Source organism: Halyomorpha halys, unplaced genomic scaffold (assembly GCF_000696795.3).
Source record: "Halyomorpha halys isolate HHAL.00 unplaced genomic scaffold, Hhal_1.1 Scaffold1035.1, whole genome shotgun sequence".
In the NCBI taxonomy this organism is placed as follows: domain Eukaryota; kingdom Metazoa; phylum Arthropoda; class Insecta; order Hemiptera; family Pentatomidae; genus Halyomorpha; species Halyomorpha halys.
The window spans coordinates 830002-853135 of record NW_027107491.1 but is presented as its reverse complement, the minus strand read 5'-3'; the positions used below and the strand labels follow the sequence as shown (position 1 = coordinate 853135).

The 23134-nt window shown below is 28.3% G+C and overlaps 1 protein-coding gene across 2 annotated transcripts in view; it reads right to left on the bottom strand.

Annotated features, from left to right (window-relative positions):
- Positions 1-21576, bottom strand: part of Pfk (ATP-dependent 6-phosphofructokinase) — a 35589-nt gene extending 14013 nt beyond the window's left edge. Inside the window, exons 1-8 of one of the 2 annotated variants that reach the window (XM_014432229.3) lie at positions 21135-21576; positions 20885-21036; positions 20421-20610; positions 16759-16969; positions 13899-14007; positions 6722-6910; positions 3190-3380; positions 511-586 (exon numbers count right to left, since the gene is read on the bottom strand). In XM_014432229.3, coding sequence (XP_014287715.1) covers positions 511-586; positions 3190-3380; positions 6722-6910; positions 13899-14007; positions 16759-16969; positions 20421-20610; positions 20885-21036; positions 21135-21246 — 1230 coding nt within the window. In that variant the 5' untranslated portion in view covers positions 21247-21576. Of the gene's footprint in view, positions 1-510; positions 587-3189; positions 3381-6721; positions 6911-13898; positions 14008-16525; positions 16635-16758; positions 16970-20420; positions 20611-20884; positions 21037-21134 lie in introns of both variants that reach the window. The other variant, XM_014432228.3, reaches the window with a different exon arrangement.
- Positions 21577-23134: the final 1558 nt, after the last annotated feature.

Below are 23134 nucleotides of genomic sequence, written 5' to 3'. Positions count from 1 at the left end.
TCTGCAGATGTTTTTTCGGTTGGTGATTAAATTTAAAAAAAAAACATTGAAATTTCAATCATGAAACTTTTTTTCTTGAACTTTTCTATCGTTGTTGTAAAATGAAAACAAATTATTGATATACCTTATAAAATATAATTAAAAAAATACTGTTTGGTTCCTTGCCAAATACGATGGTTCAATTTGTGTTGCTAAATCATAACAATAATTTATAAGTAAATGTTTTATAGTAACTAAATACGACAATTGATATCGAAATTTCAATTGTGTTCATTTAATCTATATTCATCCTCAAATCTAGCAATAGTGAAACGTTGCGAGGTCTGCTAGTTTATTATAAAAACAAAAACACTTTATTTACTTTGCTCCACTATTAACATTAAATATCAGTAATGAACAGTAGTGACAACATCAACCTCACCCAAACAAGTTAGTAATGTTAACAAAATATAATATTCAACATTTTCTGACAACTATTATCACAAAACATATTTTTCAAAAATTTCTTACCTCTTTCTGATTTACTTTAATCTTCCCTTCACCTTGATTTAATAGTAAATAAGTTTCAAGATTCCTCTTGAAACTCCTGTTACAAAAAAAAAAGTAATTATTAAGAAAAATCATACTGATGAATCATTAAATATTTATAAAACTTAGTTACAAAAACGTCTATGGCTAAATCTTTGGTTAGTTATGGCTAATTATTCTAATTAATTGGTTAACTGTAGAACTATTGGCCTTTGTTAAAATAATTAACAGGAAAATGATAAAATGACTTAACTAGATATAAATGAAACAATGAAAGAAAAAAAATGAATGCCTAATTAAGAGCTTCTTCTCAAGTTTAAAACAAATTGTTGAAGGTAATACCCTTATCAGCACTTTTCTTCCAAAGCTTCAAGGGACTGCTTAGGCTATAGGCTCAGATGTGAATTGTTAGAGGTCTGCTGCAAGTAATATCATTTCTGTAGAAAATGGCGCCTGAGCAAAAAAATTCAAGAGGGAATGGACGTCCTTGTACTGTTGATGTTAAACTACTCACTCCTCTATTAGAGACATAATAAACAAATACAGGTGTAAACAATCAAAGTCTACCTCACCTGCTAATGCTGATGTTTCCCTGTTCTACAATTCTATACGTAATTTTACAATACAAGAAATACAAATAGCGGCCTTAACACAGAGGAAAGAAAAAGAGGTAGGATTTGAATATATAAAGGAGGCATTATTCACTAGCGATGGAAGAGAATTCTATCAAAATGCTAATTAAGGCTTTTTCCAAATATACATTTTTATGGGAAGGAGTATAGTGACTGAAAAGTATTGCAAGTGAATTTCGGATTTCAACTGAAGAAGCAACAAAGCAGTTAGAAAAGCCACTTTAACTTGGTCAAATGTATCTAGAGATCACGACAAAATATATAAATATTTTCAACATAGTTTTTAATTCACAAAGGTTCACAAAGGTACATTGTAAAGCACACAACTCAAAAGTCAGAGCAAATAAGAAAATTGATGACAGATTGGCAATTGTGTACAAAGGAGATAACAAGAGTAGTATAACTGCCTACGGATGGAGATTGACTAACTGATTGAGATTTTCCTAGGAAGGATTTGATCAAATGCAATGCTAAAGTTTAGTATGCCTACTAAAAGCATAAAAATACAGCAGTTACATAATGGAGCTCTGATTATTAACGTTTTTCAAAGTCCTGGCAAGACATTAGCTATATATAACATATATTGGGCTAATTTAAAATATTTCAATCATTAGACAATCTAGCTTCAAAACTTAAAATAATTGATATGGAAGCTTTAAAAAAAATAAATAATTTTAAAATAAAATATAATTCTTATTGTGGTAGAAGTATTTCAGAAATACAATACTTTACTTCGTTCAATAAATGAAATAGTCTTCTGATTATAGTGAATATATATTCAGGTGGAAACAAACTAATTAATGTTTAAAAAATTCATTAATAACATTATTGACAATTAAAAAGCTAATACTGAAGGGGATAGCTAAAGAGGAAATCTTTCTGTGTTTCTCATAAAGGCAGTAGTTGGCAGTAACTGCACACGGTTGCCTACTGCTGTAAGGGAACTGAACAATATTTTATTCACAGCTCAGCAATCTAGATATGACATCTCCTTACTGTGTGGCATCAACTCCTGAAGTTCTGCAGTACAACAGGTCTAGGTTATGTTATCATGTTGGAAAGGAGATTTGGTGATAACAGGTCCCAAATTTCTATTACTTTTTTTTTCATCATATCAGACAAAATAAAAAAAAATTGCAGAAAATTTACTGAAATTTTCAACACAAATGAATAATTAAGTTTAAACCCAATATAATTTTCAAATATTTTTTTTAATTAGAATTATGATTAACTGGTCATATAATGATAAAACATTATCTGTTTCAATTTCATTACAAATATATGACTTTTATTACTGAAATGGTCATACTTATGCTAACATTAATTACTGTCTGTATTAATAAATTTAAAATCATATAGAAATTTCCAAATCTTTAAATTAATGCTAAATATTTTCTATTTTCCATTGAAAATACTATACCGAACAATTGTTCAGTAAAAGTTTGGAAAGTGATAGCATCACCACCATCTATATTTACAGGAGATCAAAAAAGAACTTTTTATTTTATTTTTAACTTCCTCATTTTAAATAATTTATTATCAGTGGGCCTTCTTACTCCTTTGAGCCCAAGATTTGTTTTTAAAAGACTATTCAGAAAAAATACTTCTCATAAATTAAAAACTAAGGAAATAAAAAAAATCTAATTTTCCACATTTAAGTAACAAATGATGCAGGCAATGATATTAAGTTTAATGACCAACATAACATTTGTTATTCCCTTATTAAAAACAAAAAAAAAGAAAATGATTCTTAACCAAATCATATATTTACTTTATATAGACATTATTGAACTTGCAGTACCTTACAAAATGGCATGTACTAATTAAATCACACCTCAAATTTAAGCCTAACATTATGATTTACAACACTTTAAACTAGGGCAGGTTAGGTTCGAGAGTAGTTGGCAGTCACTCTAAGCCAGTACAGTGGGCAGTACCAGCAGAAGTCTACTTTTAAATGTATGACACTGCTAACATACTATTTATTTAAATTAGGAACAATTCTATAAATAAAGACCATAATAATTACCTTCCCCTAAGTTCAACAGCTAGTGTCCAATCCCTATCAGCCATTGCCTTGGCAACTTGTTGTGTTCTCTCGACACATTTCATGAGAGGAACACGAACAGCCTGGTTTCCATTAAGACTTACAACAATTGCCTCAGAATTAGGTGTAGCATCCATGAGAGCAATAACAGCTTCTGCACCCATCCGACAAGCCTTAAAAAAATGTATATTCTTAATCTGGAGAATTTAGATTATTAATTCAAGTAATATTAATTAATGAAAAACATTTGTGCAAAATATTGATACCTAGCACATAGCTTGTCTGGAAGAATTATGACACAATTGTAAACTTTGTGAAATTGAATTTAATAAGTCAAGTCAAGTCAGCAGGCTCAAAAATGCATTTACTAGATGTCTATGAGTCAAAATAATTGTACTTTCTTTTACATTTTGATTTTATTTGTTAAGAGGCATAAAATACCACTATAATAGAATCTTTTTATGTTCCTTTATACTTTTTATATACCTTGACTCCAATTGCTTTGTTGTAAATGTTAACCAATAATTTTCATTATATATATATAAGGCACAGTTGCCCCTAATCTCTCTACCTGGTCAGTAGTTGCTAGCAGGTTGGCCAACCCTGATACTCGTTCTTCTATTCTCTTCGCACATCTCTTCCAAGAAGACATCTCTCCACGAGGGGCCCCATCACCCAGGGTGAAATATAGACTTTTTTTTTTTTTTAAGTTGCATAAACAAAACCCACATTTTGTTGTGTTTTTAATTAGTAAAATTAATTTTATTTGTATTATCAGAAGTTAATTTTTTTTTCTTTATTTTTAAAATCCTTATGCTTTAATATTATGTTTTACATTTTTTTTTATGTCATTATGCCAAAATAAAGCGGTAACAAAATTCGACAAAATAATTTCTTTTTTTTTCATCACCTTACACGGTTGGGCTAGTAAAGGTTCATTTTGAACCCCTACCCGCCGTAATATTTGGTATATATGCTCAGTTATTTAATATTGAATCCTTTCACAGAAATTTTTTTTTTCTGCTGGACATCGATCCCTAGTGTCATGCAGTTCTGGTCATTTTAAAATTCAATAACTCAGCTAATAACACATTTACTGTAGCCAACAAGTTCTCTTTTTTGAGTAGAAAGATGAACGTTTGTACCAGTACTGATGAAACAGTCAAGGTGGATGATATGAATTTTGCAACAGACTGTTAACTTTATAGTCTCTCCATTAATGGAATCCTATCTCAGATTGTTGAATTAAATAAATTTGAGCTTTGAATAGAAGTATCCATGAACTCACTGAAAGAATTACAGCTACATCTGTATCAGCTGGAAGTCGTTAGCTTCTGTTTATGATGAAATAAACAAACCTTGTTTTGTTTTTTTTTTGTCTCCAGTACCTTAATGGAATGTCAATCAGTATTGAACATGTTAATATATTGCTGTTTCAGAAGAACAGTGACGCAATTGTAAAATGTGTGAAATTGACTTGATTGTGTCAGAGGATTCTAAAATGGATTTACTAAATGTTTGTAAATCAACATAATTGTACTTAAAAAATACTTCCCTAGGCAAAGTATCCTATTTATTTTGTATATTGTCTTTTCCTCATCACCCTATACTTATTGTATCTATTCTTTTAATGTCATTTCTTCTGTATATTTATAATTTTTTTTTTTTAATATAACTACTTCCCTCTCCCCCTATTATGTATATTATCCCTTAAAGGTTACCTATTTTTAATATTTTCTTTAATTTTCTATACTGTTTACCTTAAAGTTATTTTCATACATAAGGTACTTTAACTGTCAATCCCCACTCCTCTCTTTACATCCTGTCAAACGTTCACTTAGGCTCTGACTTCTAGTCTGTGTGATACGTTGATTTTATTCATATCCCCCTTTTTTCCCATCTTTTAGTTTGTACTTTAATTTTTATTTTTTATTTTTATGTTGTTATTTCCTTTCCCATTAATTGTCTATAAACTTGTATTATTCTTATTTAGTTTTTACATTTCTTTTTAATTTTTCATTTACTTTTCTCAATCATGTTAACTCATACAAGTGTTTGTATCTTATTTAGTCTTGCAATGTGGGGCCAAATGTAGTCTCGATATAAATAGTTTTTTTTACTATTTGAGCGTGCCCGGACCATCTTCCTTTTCTATTATTACACACGGTCAACCATAGAACTTCCAATAAAATCAAAAAGTGTTAACTGTTACAATGAACAGAACAGAGATATAGAAAATTGAAAACTTAAAAGTGAATATTATGAAAAATATAAGAAAAATTTGATCAATATTAATAGTGAGGTGAAAACATTGTTATTAGATGATAACCAAAAATGTATATTTCTTATATTTAAAAACATAAATTTATATCATAAGGCTAAATTAAGAATTATTCATTGTTTATAAATCATTTTTTTGAAATAAAGGATTATTAGATGTTTTAAATAGCATATTAATGCATTATGTTGATAATAAACATTTATTTAATAATGTATATGCGAAATGAATATATTTTGGGTGATAAATTTAAATATTTAAACTTTAGAATAATTTTTCTTAAGAGATCAGAACAGTGCAGTCAAGATGAAACAAATGGCAATGACCAAATGCACTTTTAATTGACGGTGTATAACAACAGTAAGAACTTTCAAGATATTTTATTTTAGATATACAGAGTGGATTAAGTTTTTGAAGACTTAAAAAATATTCAACAATTATTTTTAAACATAAAGAGACAGCCATGCGACCATTAAAAAACTGAACTCTTTCATTTGTTTCAATTTTTGTCTTGCTAGAGAAAATTATTTTAAGTTAAATATAAGTACAAATATTTTTCAACAATTACATAATTCACTAAATGTCAAATACAATAGTATAGACAATATAATTAATCCTTGAACTTCAACCATGATCCCAACAACCAAGTATTTTATGACAATTTATTATTTTATAAAAAAATTATTTAATGTAATTTGATGTTTATATTATATCTTTTAAATTTTAAGTTGTTTTTGTATATATCAGAAATTATATTTACAATTTATAAAACGATTATATTTAATTATATACCAACTATTGTTTTCTCCTGTATTCAAATATACTTGGAATAAATTAATAATAAATTTAAATCATTAATTTGTAATTTTATTTTATCATTTCATGTATTAACATAGAAATAATAAAAACTTGTAGTCAAATGCGTTTATTTAATGTCGATGCTACTATAGCAACCTTTAATATAGTGATAAATAAAAATATCACATCAACTGGTAATCTATGCCATAAATATAATGTAACCATAGCAACCACATTATAAATGTCAAAATATAAACAACTTGAATGAAAAAAGAACATGATACTATGTTATCTATGTTATATTAATCTTGTTCAATCCCAGACAGTTATTTATATTTTTAATGAAATAATTAAAAAAATGAGTAATTTAATCAAATAAAAAAAGAATCAAAGAACACAATTTGTATCATGAAACAAGACTAGTAATATCTGACTCACAAGGATTCTGTCAAAAGCAGAAGGATTTCCTCCTCGTTGTATGTGGCCAAGGACAGTAATCCTTGTATCCTGCTTTAGTCTTTTCACGACAACATCTTTAATCATTTCACAAGTGATAGGGTTACCACTTCTATCCATAGCACCTTCTGCGACGATTATTATATTCAACCTTTGACCAGCCTCTCTTTCCTAAAATGCAAATAAATGTTTTTTAAATGTATTTTATACCAAATTACATACACTGCCTAACTGATTGGAACAATTAAATGAACTGTCATAATTATATAAAGTAACTCACATATTTAATTCACTATTACAAATAAATTAACAATAATATTCATGAGCTAATATTAGCATTACACATTTCTAAAACATTGTATAGCATCATCTTTCAGATTTTTCTCTATTATAGAGAAATACTAGATCAATTTTATGATCAGTTAAAACTTTATTCAATGAAAAACTCATTTTGATTTTTTCAAATTCAAGTAAGTATACTTTTCAGAGATTTACGTTTGAGCAATAATATTCTTTTTGTTACATTTTGTATTCATTCTAAAAAACAAAATTAAATCAATTTCCCGAGAAAAACCTGACATATGTTTGGTTGGTCGACAATATCAATGACCTTAAATATCCTTTACAAGACCAAATTAAAACAAAAGTAAATATTATATTATTATCGTTCTTGGGGAAACTATTCCAAGTGGGCCTTTTTGTACTCTTAGCCAATCCCTGACTGCTACCTGCTGCTTTAGAGGTCACTATCCAAGTAGAGTATCTAAATTCATTTCTCAGCATCACCCAAAGTACACACTGAATGACCTGGATGAGAATTGGACTAAAGTGTTCGAACCAGGCACTCTACAACTATTTTCATGGCCTTCATAGTTAGATATAGAAAAATAAATATGAATGACACAATACTCCCAATTCTCTCTTTTTATTTCTTAAATTAAAAAAAAAAAAAACTGTGAAACAGACAATAGTTTCCAATCTTCTGGACCCATTATCCCAAAGAAGAAATGAGTAATAGTGCACCATGAGCTGTTTGAAACTTAAGATTAGTAGATTGATCAGCTCAAATTATTTTGGTTCCGCCACGCAGTCAAGGTTTGAACAGAGCAAACCTGAAGCCTGCAAATCTGTTATACCAACATACAGTATGATAAGCTGTTTGTTGAGGTAGAATCTACACATGAATGATCCTGTTAGCTTGAGGTTCAACATGTGTTTATCAAGTTTGAAGTGACCAGTATAGATCCCAATAATTGTCCTTCAAATAACCCTATTCAGTTTAAGCAACACTGTACTTAGATTATATTTACTGGTTTCTTTGTCACAACCAAATCAACTTTTCCCAAACATTATTGTTGATTTGATAATGCAAATAATCAATTTTCTCTTTGAATTTTCTATACCTAGTGTTTTATATAAGAGATCTACATCTCTTATGCGTTGCCTCATTAGATCAAATTTGTGTTTTAATTTTTACTCATGGGTAAATTAGGTCCTGTGGTTGTTGTTAGTATCGCGTTGCCATTTAACACCAATGAAATCTTTATTCTGTTTTCTTATGTTACTCAATAAGGGTTTTCTTAAAACATTAAAGTCTTTTTTCAGTAATACATCCTTCAATTTTCATTGATTTTCAATTTTCATTCCTTCTGTTACATTTTATATAACATGTCAACTCTTTCAATAATCATAGAACCCTATACATTATAAAGAGTTTAACCCTCCAACTGGTTCTGAATAACACAAATAAAATTGTTTAAAAAATTAGTCACAAAATGGATTCAGTAAAGTAGGAAAAGAAAGAAGCAATATTAAGATACACTATACTATGTTTAAGGAGCACTAACAGTTTCTTTATGAGAATAAAATCCTCAATTCCAATAAATAATTTAATTTAAATAATAAAGTATAAACACCATTACTCAATGATTACATATACGGGCCACTATAATAAATATAGTAGAAATAATAAAACTTAATCATGAAATTGAGCTAAATATAAAAATAAACATAACAAAACATTGACAATAAAACTGTTCAAAATAAACCATCTTAATATTTATTGAGCAGAAAAATTTAACAAATTAAATATATTTATTTTTATTTTATTTATCTTTTTTTTCTCTCTGAACCACACCTTTTGGCACCAAGAGGATTCAATTTCATCCTCTTGATCCGTCATAATAAAATAAAATAAAATTTTCCCCATTTCAATTCCAGGAATTCTATCTTTCTTTCTATCCAGTAGTGTCCCTGGAACACTTCCGACAAGTTGCCACCTCATTTACATTATTCCTAAGTTGTAATGGGCTACACACACTATCCCCCTACATGAAGGCTTTATTGTATAATTAATCCTCTTAATTCATGAGAAGATGATTATTATGAAGGCGTTCTGTTTAGCCTGGCCCTTATTGCCTTAAAAACAATGCGGGTCAAGCAGCAGTTTCTGGAATACCACTACTGTTGTATAAGGAATTAATATGCTTTCCAAGGCCAGACACAAAAGTTAGGTTAGGCCTTGGCTAAGCTAGAATGGAAGATGGGAAACACTTCCTTGGAGTAGCCCATTTGGTGCTAATTCCATCCCTCAATAGTGTCTTCTCTCAATATTTGAATCCTCAATCCTCACTCAAAGGTTTTTTGTAATCCTAGTCCCTCCTTTAAGCACGTATGATCAAATGGTATCCTCTCCTTTACTAAGACTTACACTATCTAATGAGACACTGTCCAGCCTGCTCTAGTAACCAACAACAGAGCCATCCTCTAGGTAGATGCCAAGCTATTCTCCAGTCAGCAAGCTAAGTTCGTCTTCCAAGAGGATGATGTATACCTCAAAATACTCAACACCACTCCTTGTATATGACCATGGTCACTGGGTACTTTACACCCCACCCACGCATGGAATGCACCCAGGGAAACAGTTGCCCTTCTGGCCAAATATAATTATTAATACATTTTATTCAACAAATTAATTTTAATGCCTGTAACTTTTTTTGCCACAGCATTCAGTTTGAGAACCACTGGCCAATAAGATCATCATTAATAGAAAAGAGGTTTTTTAAATCAGCTAATCTACATATTACACAATTAAAATATTACCAAAATATACCCTCGCTGGAATTGTAATTTTGATTTAACTTAAAATTGTTAAATGTGCTGTCTTTAAGGCTTTATAGATCATTGATTACTTTTTAGTAAATAGATTTAAATTCATCTCATTAGAAACTTCAGATAGATATACTATATTGCAATACTTTGGCTATTTGATACGTCAGGCAGGTCATTCAATAGATATAATTTACCAATGTCTAAATCTTGAATTGACATTATCTCAACAAACTAACATTCCAAGGCGTATCAAAATCATTTTGCCATCATAGAGTTTCTTTCAGTATTATTCTTTCTACTAGTAATTTTGTAATGCAGAAGAAAGCTATATTTTTGTTTTGCAGTTATGTTCAGTGTGACAAGTTCAGTCTTTCTCTATAATTGCTGTAAAGAGATCCATAAAAAAATATAAATTACATTCTTCTAATCCTCCTCTCGTGGAAAGAAAAAATTTCCTTAGGGACTTTATTTTCAATGTACATAGTATTAAACTCTATTTTCTTGCTCAGCTTGAATGCTTTGCTAGCATTACTAGCAACAGTTAAAACAGCTGAATTTAGTTTGTTACATGAGGATACTTCGTTATGTTTTATCAGGTTTCATGACAAGGTTTCCAGAAATATCTCTCACTTTCTAGCACATCACCACTTTATTTTCAGCATGGTCTTTGGTGGCATTAGAGATATGTAAATTGGAGGTATTAATTATACCCATCCATTCCATTTTTCAATTTTATTAAAATTAAAAACCATCATGCATCTTTTTCATACTAGTTATGTTACAAATAAATCAACTAAAATTTATATTTTTTCAATTCAAACTTTTTATTCAAACTCATCTGTCAGATTATTTTTTCTTTCTCTTTTTATTCCAGAATAAAATGGTTACAGGTAGGGAATTTTTAACTAAGTTTTAATAATTATTTTCATATCATAATGATACTTATCAAAGTTATCCATACTCAGTCTTTCCAATGGGTTAAGTCCAATCATATTTAGATAACAATAATACATCTCATGGAGGATTGGATAAATTGATTTTGTCAGTATTTATTTATGTAAAACTATTGTACAGTAAATGACATCACAAACTGTTTGTTGACTCCAAAAAATGGAGGCTTTATGAAGTTTAATTTCTTTAATAGCTAACATTTTTTTCCTATCTAACTTACCATTATCTTTAAGTATTGTTGAATTCTGAATCCTGAAAGAGTTCTGGACTAAAGTGAACATCGCACATGCTAGAAATTGTGGAAATTTGTTTTTGATTGTAGCATAGTGCATTTCAATAAGGAATTAATATGTTAACCCAACACATAAAATTATAAGACAGAAATGTTAAAATCATTTAAGGATTTTCATTTTATTTTTATTTACTCACATATTATGGTAATAACCATCCCTATTCACCACACAAAGATCAGACCTTTTCAAGCATTTAGATTAGTAAGAAAATAAGCAGAAGCCTTAAATTAATTAATTACATGCATTTTAGTTAAAGTATCCATAGCAAACATCAAACTCATGCTGAAAATCTCATTAACATTCAAGTCCCGCAAAACAAACAAGAAATCTGTTTTACTTGTGAAAAAGAAGATAATTTTTTCAAGCACCAACTTAAAGATCCAGAACCTATAATTTAATATACTGATTGATTCTTTAAACACATATATTGTTTTCTTATATTAATTTACAACTGTGACAATTTGGTGTTTTTCAACTGAAATATCAACATTCATGTTAAAATAGTTAATAAATTTTTATTTAACTTAACTTACCTAATTTTAAATTAATGTCATAGAAATAATATAATCCTAATTAATAAATGAAGTATTTTATTATTATAAAGGTTTTTATCATGAAAATAAACTGTAAAATGTATAAATTATGTGATACTAATACATTATACATCCTTGATAGCAAAAATGTTGTAAAAGGTAGGTCCTATTCAGAAATAGTTTCATTTACTAATAGAAAACAAAACTGCAAGCAGTTGTAATTTTAAATACAACATTGTAACTGCTATTAAACAATAATTTATAAGTACCTGAGATCCAGAATTTTTGACAATTATGATCAGGACTCATAAGGCTAAATTTAGAAGATACGGTACCAATAATATGCAATGTATGATTTCTGAAAATTTACAAGGTAAACTTAATACCTTGGTGAGCATTCACAGTTATTAAGAATAAAAGTTTCATTATGACGTGGTTGTTGTTGGCCATGAAGATTTCATTTCATTAGTACTGATAAACCTAAATTTTTCTAAATAAAATTTGGTTAGTTGTAATTCTGTAATTGTTTGAAATACAACTAAACATAATAATTTTCATTTGAACTTACTTCACTAATGACTCCTACTTTTCATTTTTGTATTCAGTTATTTAATTATTACAAATTTCTTTCAAGTTAAGGGTTTTATATACAGCAGTATTTAAATATTGGTTGTATAATGTCGCATGATAAATTATAATTGATACCAATGAACACATATTTTTCTGACTATAATTTAAGTGGAAATAGTTTAAGATCTGATTTTGTTCCAATTTGATAATATCAGTAATTAACAACCAGAGTATAATGTAATAAACCTATAGTACAAGTACTAAACAAAATATAAATAATTCAGTTAAAGTAATTCATAGTATTTTATTACATGTTTCCACATGTAAGAATTTACGTACATCTCGAGTATAAAATAAGATAATTAGATTATCAGAAGTACATATAGAAACAGATTATCATATTAAAAAAGATAATACATTAATACATTTATAAAATAGAAAAACTACTAATTACTTGTGCAATAAGCATTTGTATGGGGAATAAAAAGCTTCTAGCACATTGAAAGAAAGAAATATCTATCATGGGTGCAAATTGTCAGAGATCTGACATATTTAAAAAAATTAGTATTTTAAAAGTACAATTATGTTTCTATTGTGCAGTAATCTAATTTTAAGAAACTGTGGATTTTTTAATAACTGAAAAAAACTCTTGGACAATATAAACACTTAAAAATCAATAAAGAATGCATGAACTTTTCTTTACTCGGGCATCTAAGGCAAAGGTCCATTAATTAATAATAATAAATTAATGGAAATTTATAATATTTACAAATATACATTATTTACAATTAAAATATTGATAAATCGAATAGGTTTTCTTGTTTATGAGAGTTTAAATTATTTATCTGAGTTGACTCATACAGTGCTAAAATTGACAATGCTTAATGAAATCGGCTAATCATCTCAATCCCAAACCTTCCACTACCGTCAGCTACCATTTTGACGTACCTTCCTCTTCTTAAATAAAAATAGAACTCAACATTCTTAGTTCCCTTTCTATATGATAACATTGGCTAAGGCTGGTCTGTAAATCCTCCACTTGCAAGAGTTTCTCCCATAAATTCTGGTTGTTCAGCTTTTCTTTCCAGAATACTGCCAATAAATAAAAACCAGGAGAATAGGCTTTCTTAATGTATCTTATGATGCCAAATAAACAATTAATTTTGAAAAAATATTAGACTCAAATATTAATCAAACTGCAATATTTAAAATTGCAATTGGGCTTATTTTTTCCAAGAATTATTATTTTATACTATAAAAGTATAATAAGAAACACTTTGTTACATAATATCTAATCTCAAATAATTAAGTGAAATAAATTAAATAAGATACATACAACCAAAATTTTGTTTCACTTTGGTTTTCACCAATAGAAATTGATTCGAGCAGATCCCATATTGAGGGGTCAGCGTAATCATAAGTTCACTCTAAGGGCTAATGTTTATATCTTTAAAAATTCAAAATTAGATTATATCTTTATTTCATCTATTATGCAGAAATTTTTTTTTTTATAAAGATGTAGATGGGAAGGGGAGGAACTTTTGAAATTCCAGGCCTTTTATATTTTATGAGTGGATTTGACTTATAACTGAGACTCCATTAAAAAAAAAAAAAAATAATGACATAATTTTATAAATAAATATGTAAAAAAAAGGGTAATTAATCAAAAGGAATATTTATAATGAACTATAAATAGCTTGCCTTTGACATTTTTTTACACAGCATATCCTCCCACCCATCCTCTGGTGGGTCCTCGGGAATATAAACAGCAGTACTATTGCTAAGTAATGCTCCTGCCAATCCTAGGTACCTAAAAGGATAGATAAAAAAAAACAAAAAACAAACAAAATAAAAAAGGAGCTTAGTTAATGACTGCAGAATTAATCTAGTATCGCTATAAACACTACATTTTTATAAAAAAATTATCATATATAATGATAAATAAGGAATATAACAAACAGTAACTAAATCCATTTTGTAAATGATGATCACAAAAAAGTACTACAAAAAGAACATATCATCAAAAAATAAAAATATAAATATAGTTTTATTTTGTTGACTATGTTTTCCTTACTTATTATACCAAGTATTTTGAAGTCAATGAACCTAATAAAAATAAATTCACAGACTATAACAACCTATTTGAATAAAAAAATAATATGAGTAATTTATTTCCAAAAAACTGCCCAATGTCATATTATTTAATTTATTTTGGGTGTTATTTGGCAATAAATAAATCATGAAATAATAAAAAAAAAAATTATGATATAAACTTCAAAGGAAATAAATCTGCTATGGTACATGCTTCAGCACCATGGATGAACCATGGAAGTGTAAAAACATTTACTAATAAATTCAGTTAATTTATGCATTTTTCATCACCCTCAAGTACCTAACACAGCACTAAATGAGAGAAATTATTTTTCTAAAATCTTTGCCTTAGCAATGGTTTATTAGACTACTTCTCCAATTTCTAGAAATTTGTTTTCAACTAGCAAAAATAGTTCTCTTTTATTTAATAAATATGAAGTTTGAAGGAATTAGCATACTTTATATTTATCCATCTTCTATTACTGCTAACAATGATATAGTTAATTATTTTAAATTATGAAAATTAAAGGTACTGTAGAGGAAGCCATTTGGAAAATTAAGTAGTTAAGCCCTTTCAGACTATGTCAATAAGGATAAAACCTAGTTGATAAAAAAGACCATTCATTTGTATATTGATATGAATTGGAGAGTTTAATAAAGAAAATTAAAGCAGTTTCAGGGAAAAAAAAGAAAGTAAAATCGATTATATAAAGTGACACTCCAAGTAAGTTGATCTAGTAAAAAAGTTGCAGTAACATCCCCAACATATATCTACATTAAATACATAATATCGCAGGCACAAAAACACCATTTCGAATAAAAGAATACATAAGTAAATAAATTTATATACAACAAAAAATAAATTTGAATAAATTCAATAACAACAAAATTTAAAGGAGTGTTAGGATCTTTAAATGAGGTAGAACCTAGTTGATCATAGCTGGTAACTAGGACATTACTAAACACAGTTTGGGGCAATCCAAGGTGAAAGGGAAGTGTTATAGCTTTTCCTACCACTCTAAGCATAAGCTAAAAAAGTGACTTCCATTGATGATAGCTTATCATCATACATGCTTCCAAGCCATAAAGGTTTGACAATAATGTGTCGTCAACTGCAGTCAAGGTGTTAATGCCGGTATTCATATTTAAAAAAAAAAAAGAAAAGAAAAATAGAATGAAGTATAAAATCTAGTAAATCCTTACTTCTTTTTAGGGAAGAAGAGGAAATAAGTAATTACAAAACATAAAAAGTAACAACTATTTCATAATTTTAATCTTGCTTTTATTTTCTCTTATTTTTTGTTTGTCTAACATATTGATACTTAAACTTTTCAAGGTATTTCCGTCTATTTCTGTAAAATCATAAAACATTTTAAAATGAACCTCATTATTTCTTCTGTGCACATTTATTTGTAAATTTGTATTTTTACTATAATCCATCAATATCGTAATCAATAGCTTTTACATCTTCAATAAGAAATATAAATTCTTCACCAAAGCCAAATGCAGACATTCTATCATCAAGAGACCAATCTTGATATATTTCAATGCTAAATCAGATGAGGTTTGGGAAAGGAAATTGTCATTCTTTAAACCTCAAAATTCTAAAGAAGATTAAAAGAAGAAAGAACAAAACAGATTGATTCAGACACCACTAAATTTTTTGAATATGCCACTGCTAACAAGATTGACTAATTTATTTAGTATTTTCAGACAAAGATACAATTTCAGTCAATTCATAAAATCTTAAGACTTAATGAAAATTATCCAAAGTGCCTAACAACATATTTGTATTCTATATCCTTTTCTAATTAAAATACAATATGTAAACACATACATAATAAAACATCAACAAAATATAGAGAAACATATAACTTTAATATAAATAAATATTATCAATAAACTATAATATAACATATAATATAACTATAATATAAATATAAATTCATTACAAAAATGTTTTCATAAACAAAATCATAAGTTATTAGTATGAAATAAAAGAGTTTGGTAGAGACAAAAAATATGTTAGTGTTACGCACACAAGCAAACCTAAGATAATGTACATTTAAAGTGACATAATTTACAAAACTACCAAAGCTATTCTTATCAAACAAAATTAATGATTTATGCAACAAAGAATATTAGGTAGTACAAAATTAAAAATGTCATAACAGGACACAAGCATGCAGAACTTTATAACTCCCAAGCATTTAATAATAAAACAATTTAATTCTTGCCTCTGAACATCTCTTGCAGAGATCTGACTGCCAATCCTCCTCCGGAGGAAATTCAGGAACAAAAACATAAGTAGCTTCTGAAGAAAGAGCCGAAACTAGGGCCAAGTACCTTTTAATCAATCAAAGAAACATTTTTTTTTCTTTTATATTTTAAATTCATTCTAAGTAAACAATGTACAAAAATCCTGACTAAAACTGTTTAGGATACTATAATAGAAAAAGTAAATACAAACCCACAATGTCTACCCATAACCTCCATTATAAAAGTTCTTTGATGAGAATAAGCTGTGTAAACTATGGCATCGATTGCTTCTAAGATTCTATGCAAAGCTGAATCAGTTCCAATAGTCATATCAGTACCACAAAAATCGTTGTCAATAGAACCCACAAGCCCGACAATATTTAAGTGTTCACATACATTAGCTTGTTCTTTAGTTATGTCACCTGAATAGTAAAATTGATAAAAATTTTATAGATTTGTCATAATGAGCAATTATAAAATAGATAAATTAAAAAAATAAATATTGAAAAATTACGAATTAAGACAAGCCAACAGATCAGTAGTTACTTCAAATTTCTCATCTTAAATTAAATATAAATTTGTAAATAATAAACTTTTGATAATTACCAGAGAGTTGTTTAAAACAAATATTTTGAAAAAAGTAAATCATGAAAATTTTTACACCACTTTCAAATGAATGAAGAGAAATGTATTGATCCTTAATTGCGATAACACAGATAATAAAAAAAATAACTTTATTACTAATTCATAATTTTTAAAAATTCAACAAAAAGAGATAAATATATTACCTTATAGCACTATGCTCAGTAATGTGTTCCCATCAAAACAATAATTCAGAAATTTAATCTTAGAAATAAATGTTGATCACTAAAAACAAATTTAAAGCGCTAGGCTCTGTCCTAAGTTGAAATACAAATAAAAAATTGATGAATTTTGAATAGTTTACAACAAACTGGTGTTGAGAATCATCCAAATATATCTCTCTAATATATAAAAAAGTTTTTAGTGATCAGCATGTAATATTTTAGTTTAAATATAAGGGGGAAATTTATTTCTATAAATTGAAGTAAAAATTAAAATACTGGGATAAAGAGTCATTTTTATATCAACTAACCATGACTGATATCAACAAAAATAATCTTTAATAATTCAGAAGTTCTCATCCTTCTTGAACAGGTCATGTTCAAACCACAGTTGAAAAATCGGCAAAAATTTATGTCTTATCATTTCCTTTATTGTTGTGAAATTGAATCTAACTTATTAAACATTATTGTGATAATCCATTATTTGAAGAAAAACTACTAAGTGTAACAGTAGGGAGGACATTATGTGCAGTTTAAAGTATTTATATTAATTATTTCCATATGTTAGTAATTATATATTAGATCTGGAACACCTTTATGGCGATGATATTGATGAGGAAGGGGAGGGAATCCTACTACTGATGGAAATGATAAAAACAAACATTTCATTTCAGTTCAAAGAATCTAAAATATCTTCATTAATTCAAGATTCATCTCTACCTCTACTATATCAAATATCTTAGCTAGTCAAAAGCACATAGCTTCCGTACAGGATAAGCTTTACAAATCTATAACTGACTCCAAATGCCCATGTCAATATGCTAAAAGCACTAATACGCAAAATTAAATAAATCAATAAAAAGAAACTATTAATATAATCTGACATTTTACATCTTTGTTCAAGAGAACCAAAATAATATTATTACAAAATATTAACACTATTGGTAGACTTAACAAAACTGAAAACAATGACATGTCTACAGATTAATACACAATATTTTCAACTGAAATGGTTTTCAACATAATACCTAGTCTGTATAAATTTTATATTATTTAGTTGCTTTTTTGTTTTTTTCGGTGAGTCGCCTTACCCAATTATGTACAATTACTATACAATTTCCACAGGATAAATAATAAATTTTAGATACTGGTAAATCATGTGAACATGAACATGTAAGTCCATATGGCATTATTTAAAGGTGATTTAGGTAAGTGGTTTATGTACAGGCATTACTACATAGTTTAATTAATACAGAAATTATAAGGCCCACAATTATTACATAATATAAAATAACAGATGAGATAGATTGAGCAGAATCAGTATAATTCTACACACTCATTTTAAATATGAAAAAATAGAATTGGGAAATAATGGACCTCAAAGTATTACAATAAAGAACATAAGCCCACTAATAATAATATCGATATATATTCCTCCCAGCAGTATACAAACTTATCCAAATTTTCAAAACTTATTCTAACAGTTTCCCTGAATGTAGTATTATTATCATTGGAGGAAAATCATTTCAAGTACCACAGCGCAACACTTCGATAATTAAGAAAAGTCCTCACAAACTGGACATTTATTAGTAAATTAATAGCTTACATCTTCATTAATACTTCAAAATGAACCTAACATCCTAAAAAGAATCAGCTCACCTGAAATAATAACAATTCATACTAAACCTCACTTCTTAACTTCTGATCTAGTGGACCATTTTTCATGGACCATTTCCTCTAAAACCCATGGCACCAAACCTATTCAGATTTAAATTCAACTAGATATATTCAAAATGTAATCAAGCTAAAAAATTTCACTTTAGGGAAAAAAACTACAAAAAAAAAAAAAAAGAATCCAAATAAAATAGATATGGACTTGAAACCTTAAATAAATTTAAGAATCTAACTACAAAACTAACATTCTCCACTTCAGAAAACCTACAAAACAAAAACTCTAATTTCAATAAAACAAGGTTCTTAAACCTGCATTTTTAAAATTAAAATGCAATCCCAAAACATTCTATTTTCAAAAAAATCCCACTATTACATATCAACAATAAATTAAATTTCAACCCAAAATATTTGTGTAATAGCTCCCTAATAAATTAAATTATATCAGTGCTGTTGATTTTGTCAAAACCTAAGGCTCAACAAAAAAGATGCAGTACAAATAATAAAGCTACAGGCAAATCACGGAAGAAGACAGAAATACTTTAACCTCATGAAAATTGGAAATTATAGCAATTGGGAACTATGCAAAATACCAGAAGATCCACACCATATATATTATACAGATTCAAGAAAGATAGGGGAAAAAACGAAAAGAACTAACACCTAAAGAAGCTAAAATTAAAAATAAAATTTATAAACATCAAGATCAGATTGATTTTTGCAAACACTAGGCGCAGAAATTGGTCAAATGAGACCCTGACACAATTTTTTACATACATTTTTTTTCTACTACATATTTACTTTATCCTTTCTACTTAAAGTGAAGTGTGTGATCATTTACGTCTAAATCAGTAAAAGCTTCTTCATTGACGAAAATATTATCTGAAGCTGGTGACATATTTTGAGGGATCATTTATTTAATAAACATAAAAAATAAAATAAAAATCATAGACAAATCATAAAGAAGCTATTTCAAGAGTGCATGTGGGTAGGAACTATTTGAGAGCAAGAATTAAAGCTCAACCAAGTAGATAATGAAAGATAAGAAAAAAATATCGAACAACGTTGAATGTCTCAAACAACAGAGCTTTAAGATCTATATATTTTTCCATGACTTATGGTGAAAAGTGTTGAGCTTCAAAAGTACTTTTTATTATTAATCATATCATCTTACAATAATAAATTAAATTTTTAAATAAAGTTATAATCAAGTATTGAAAAACAAACTTTCTAGGGAAAAACAAAATAAATATTATATGTTAATAGATCTTTGTATGGTAAATCGAGGAGATAATCCTTGATCATCTGGCTGCGGTCATAAATAATAATTATATTACAAAACTTGTTGCAAACAAATACTTTTAGAATCAAACCAAACTTATCCAAATTAAATAATTACCGTTATCGAGAAGATGCTTTACCAAAGATGACCACTCATTTCTAAAACAATTAGCACCAGTCAGAGAACCATCACCTCCTATCACTACTAAATTATTAATTCCATGCTGTATTAGGTTTTTCGCAGCTTTCCTTCTTCCTTCAACTTCTCTAAAGTCTTTGCAACGAGCTGAACCAATAATAGTTCCCCCCTATGATTAAAACAATATAATTAATAAAATACAATCAATGAAGTAATCTTATAGTAGGAGAAATATAAAGAACTAAGGTTATTAAGACTGAGCCTGACAAATTTTTCCTGTAATAAATAGCTTAATGAAATGAACATCAATGGTAGTAAGAAATCTTAAATCAAATTTATCAATTTTTAAGCCAGTGGAATGAAAAAAGGCAACAAAGATGGATTTTAAATATTTAATTATAGATAAAGCCGAACTGAATTGAACTAAAATTAAAAATCTTTACCTTGTGAATAATGGAAGAAACGGATGTCCAATGAGCTTCTACAATACAGTCTCCACCATCAACCATACCTTGATATCCTTCTTTAATAAAATATACCTTACAACCTAAGTATATACCCATTCTTACAACAGCCCTCACAGCAGCATTCATACCTAAAGATCGAAAGAAATTTTATATTAATCCATCCATAAAAAGTGAAATAAATCGAAATTGGGTATCAAAATTAAATTTTTTCTTTAAACTAACCAACCTTGGGAATCTCCTCCACTGGTAAATACAGCTATACCTTTTCCTTTATAATATCCACATTGGAGAATTCTTCTTTTTTCTCTGGTAATAACCATACTATCTTCCCTACTCATGGCTAAGGTGTAAGTAATCAACTATCACAACAAATACAGAAAAGTTCAATCAATATTCGACTTTTGAAAGTGCCCGATATCAACTATCACTAACCTATCACCCGCCCAATTGGCACACAAGTGACAAGTAGTGAGAAAAGTGAAACAACACGCGAAAGGCTAATGATCAGGAGCTGTCAAGCCGGTTTTTTAGTGTTATTTTTGAATCTCGTTTTTTGCAAGTGTGACGGATTTAACTTAAAAGTCTATATGTTTTAGTTTTACAACGGAATTTTGGGTTAATTTAAATACTATATTTCTTTATTATTGTTACATATCAGAATAAGCCTATCTATTAAATGTTTATTAAACACATGAATACAAAAAAAAAAAGTGTTTAATACTACCTAAATGTGTAGAACCCAGGCCAAATTTTTCCTTTTACTTTATATTATAAGTACTGAAAAAGAGTTCAGTTATAAGGACAATTTTATTGCTAACCGAAACCTTGGAATAAAAAATTTCCATTTGAAATTAAAATACTTCAGCTAATATTTTTACATAGCATCTATAAAACACCTCTTTAGTCCATTTTACACTGTCAATAGTATTAAAACAATATATTATTTGATGTGGTATATACGATACACGTATCAATAATATTGCTTTAATCTACCCCTCAGAGGTTCAATATATTGGGTAAATCCCTCATTGACTGAGTATCGAATATTGATATATTGACCATATAGTCAATAGATATATTGACCATCTAAGGGGTAAATTGAAGCAAAAATATTGACAGAAATAAGGTTGTTTTATCGATGGTATTTTTTCAGTAATAATATTGACATGTATGAGGGAGACCTTTATCATTATATAAGCACAGAAGCCTAATGCATAAAATCCATTCATAGAACATACATCAGCAACAAATTTTAAATAGTTTCTATCATACTTAATAAGGAAAAGCATATCTGGTGGTTCTAAAATTCTTTCTAATTAGTTAATTTATATAATGAATTGACGAATTAGGTTTTTTTTTTGTTCTTTTGCCGATAGTTCCTAAACAGTACATCCTAGCGAAACAGTTATGAATAAGAAATTAAACAGCATTAAATAACAAATCGAATGACAACAAATCTTTAATTTGTTATATGAGGAGAAGATAATTGGGGATGCGGCCATAGAACATAAATACAAACGTATTTATGTATAGGAAGATGGTCAGGGTTGCGGTCAAAGGAGAAACAAAAATAGTTTACAACGTTCAAACGTATTAATGTTTTTTGTTATTAATTATTTGTTTTTATTCCACTGGATGTTGGGACAGCCCACGGTCAATGTTATTGTCAATTTCTTTAATATTCGATATTAACTGTCTGAGGGGAAAATTGTATCAATAATCTTGACGGCAATGAAATTGTAAGATTGTCAAAACTATTCCATTTTTATTGAAGTTCTTTAAATAATATTTGTTCCAAGAACCGGTTTGACAGTCAGCTAACTGCCAGGAGCATGCGCAACACCGTTTTGGTGTTCCATAGAGGCCAGCGCCATTTCTCTGACTGTACAGAACTCTGTTCCAAGGGACCGAATAAGCTCGGAACCGTTTGCTGACTATCAAAACAGTATCAGTCTTTGAAAAAGGACTCACAAACCGGGTTAACGCAACGTTCCATTTTTTCCCTCCCTATTTGAAACAGCGAAAGTTATGAATTGTCAGAAGTTTTGAATGAAGATTATTGTCTCTTACTATTTATCGAATTACTGAGTCTATTAAATAATTTTATACTCAATAAAAATTTTAAAAACGCAATGAGGATTTCAGTATAGTAGGGGGGAAAATTGTTTTATAAAAAAGAAAATCATTTTCGTTTATAGCGTCGTTTGAAACTTTTAAATACCATTT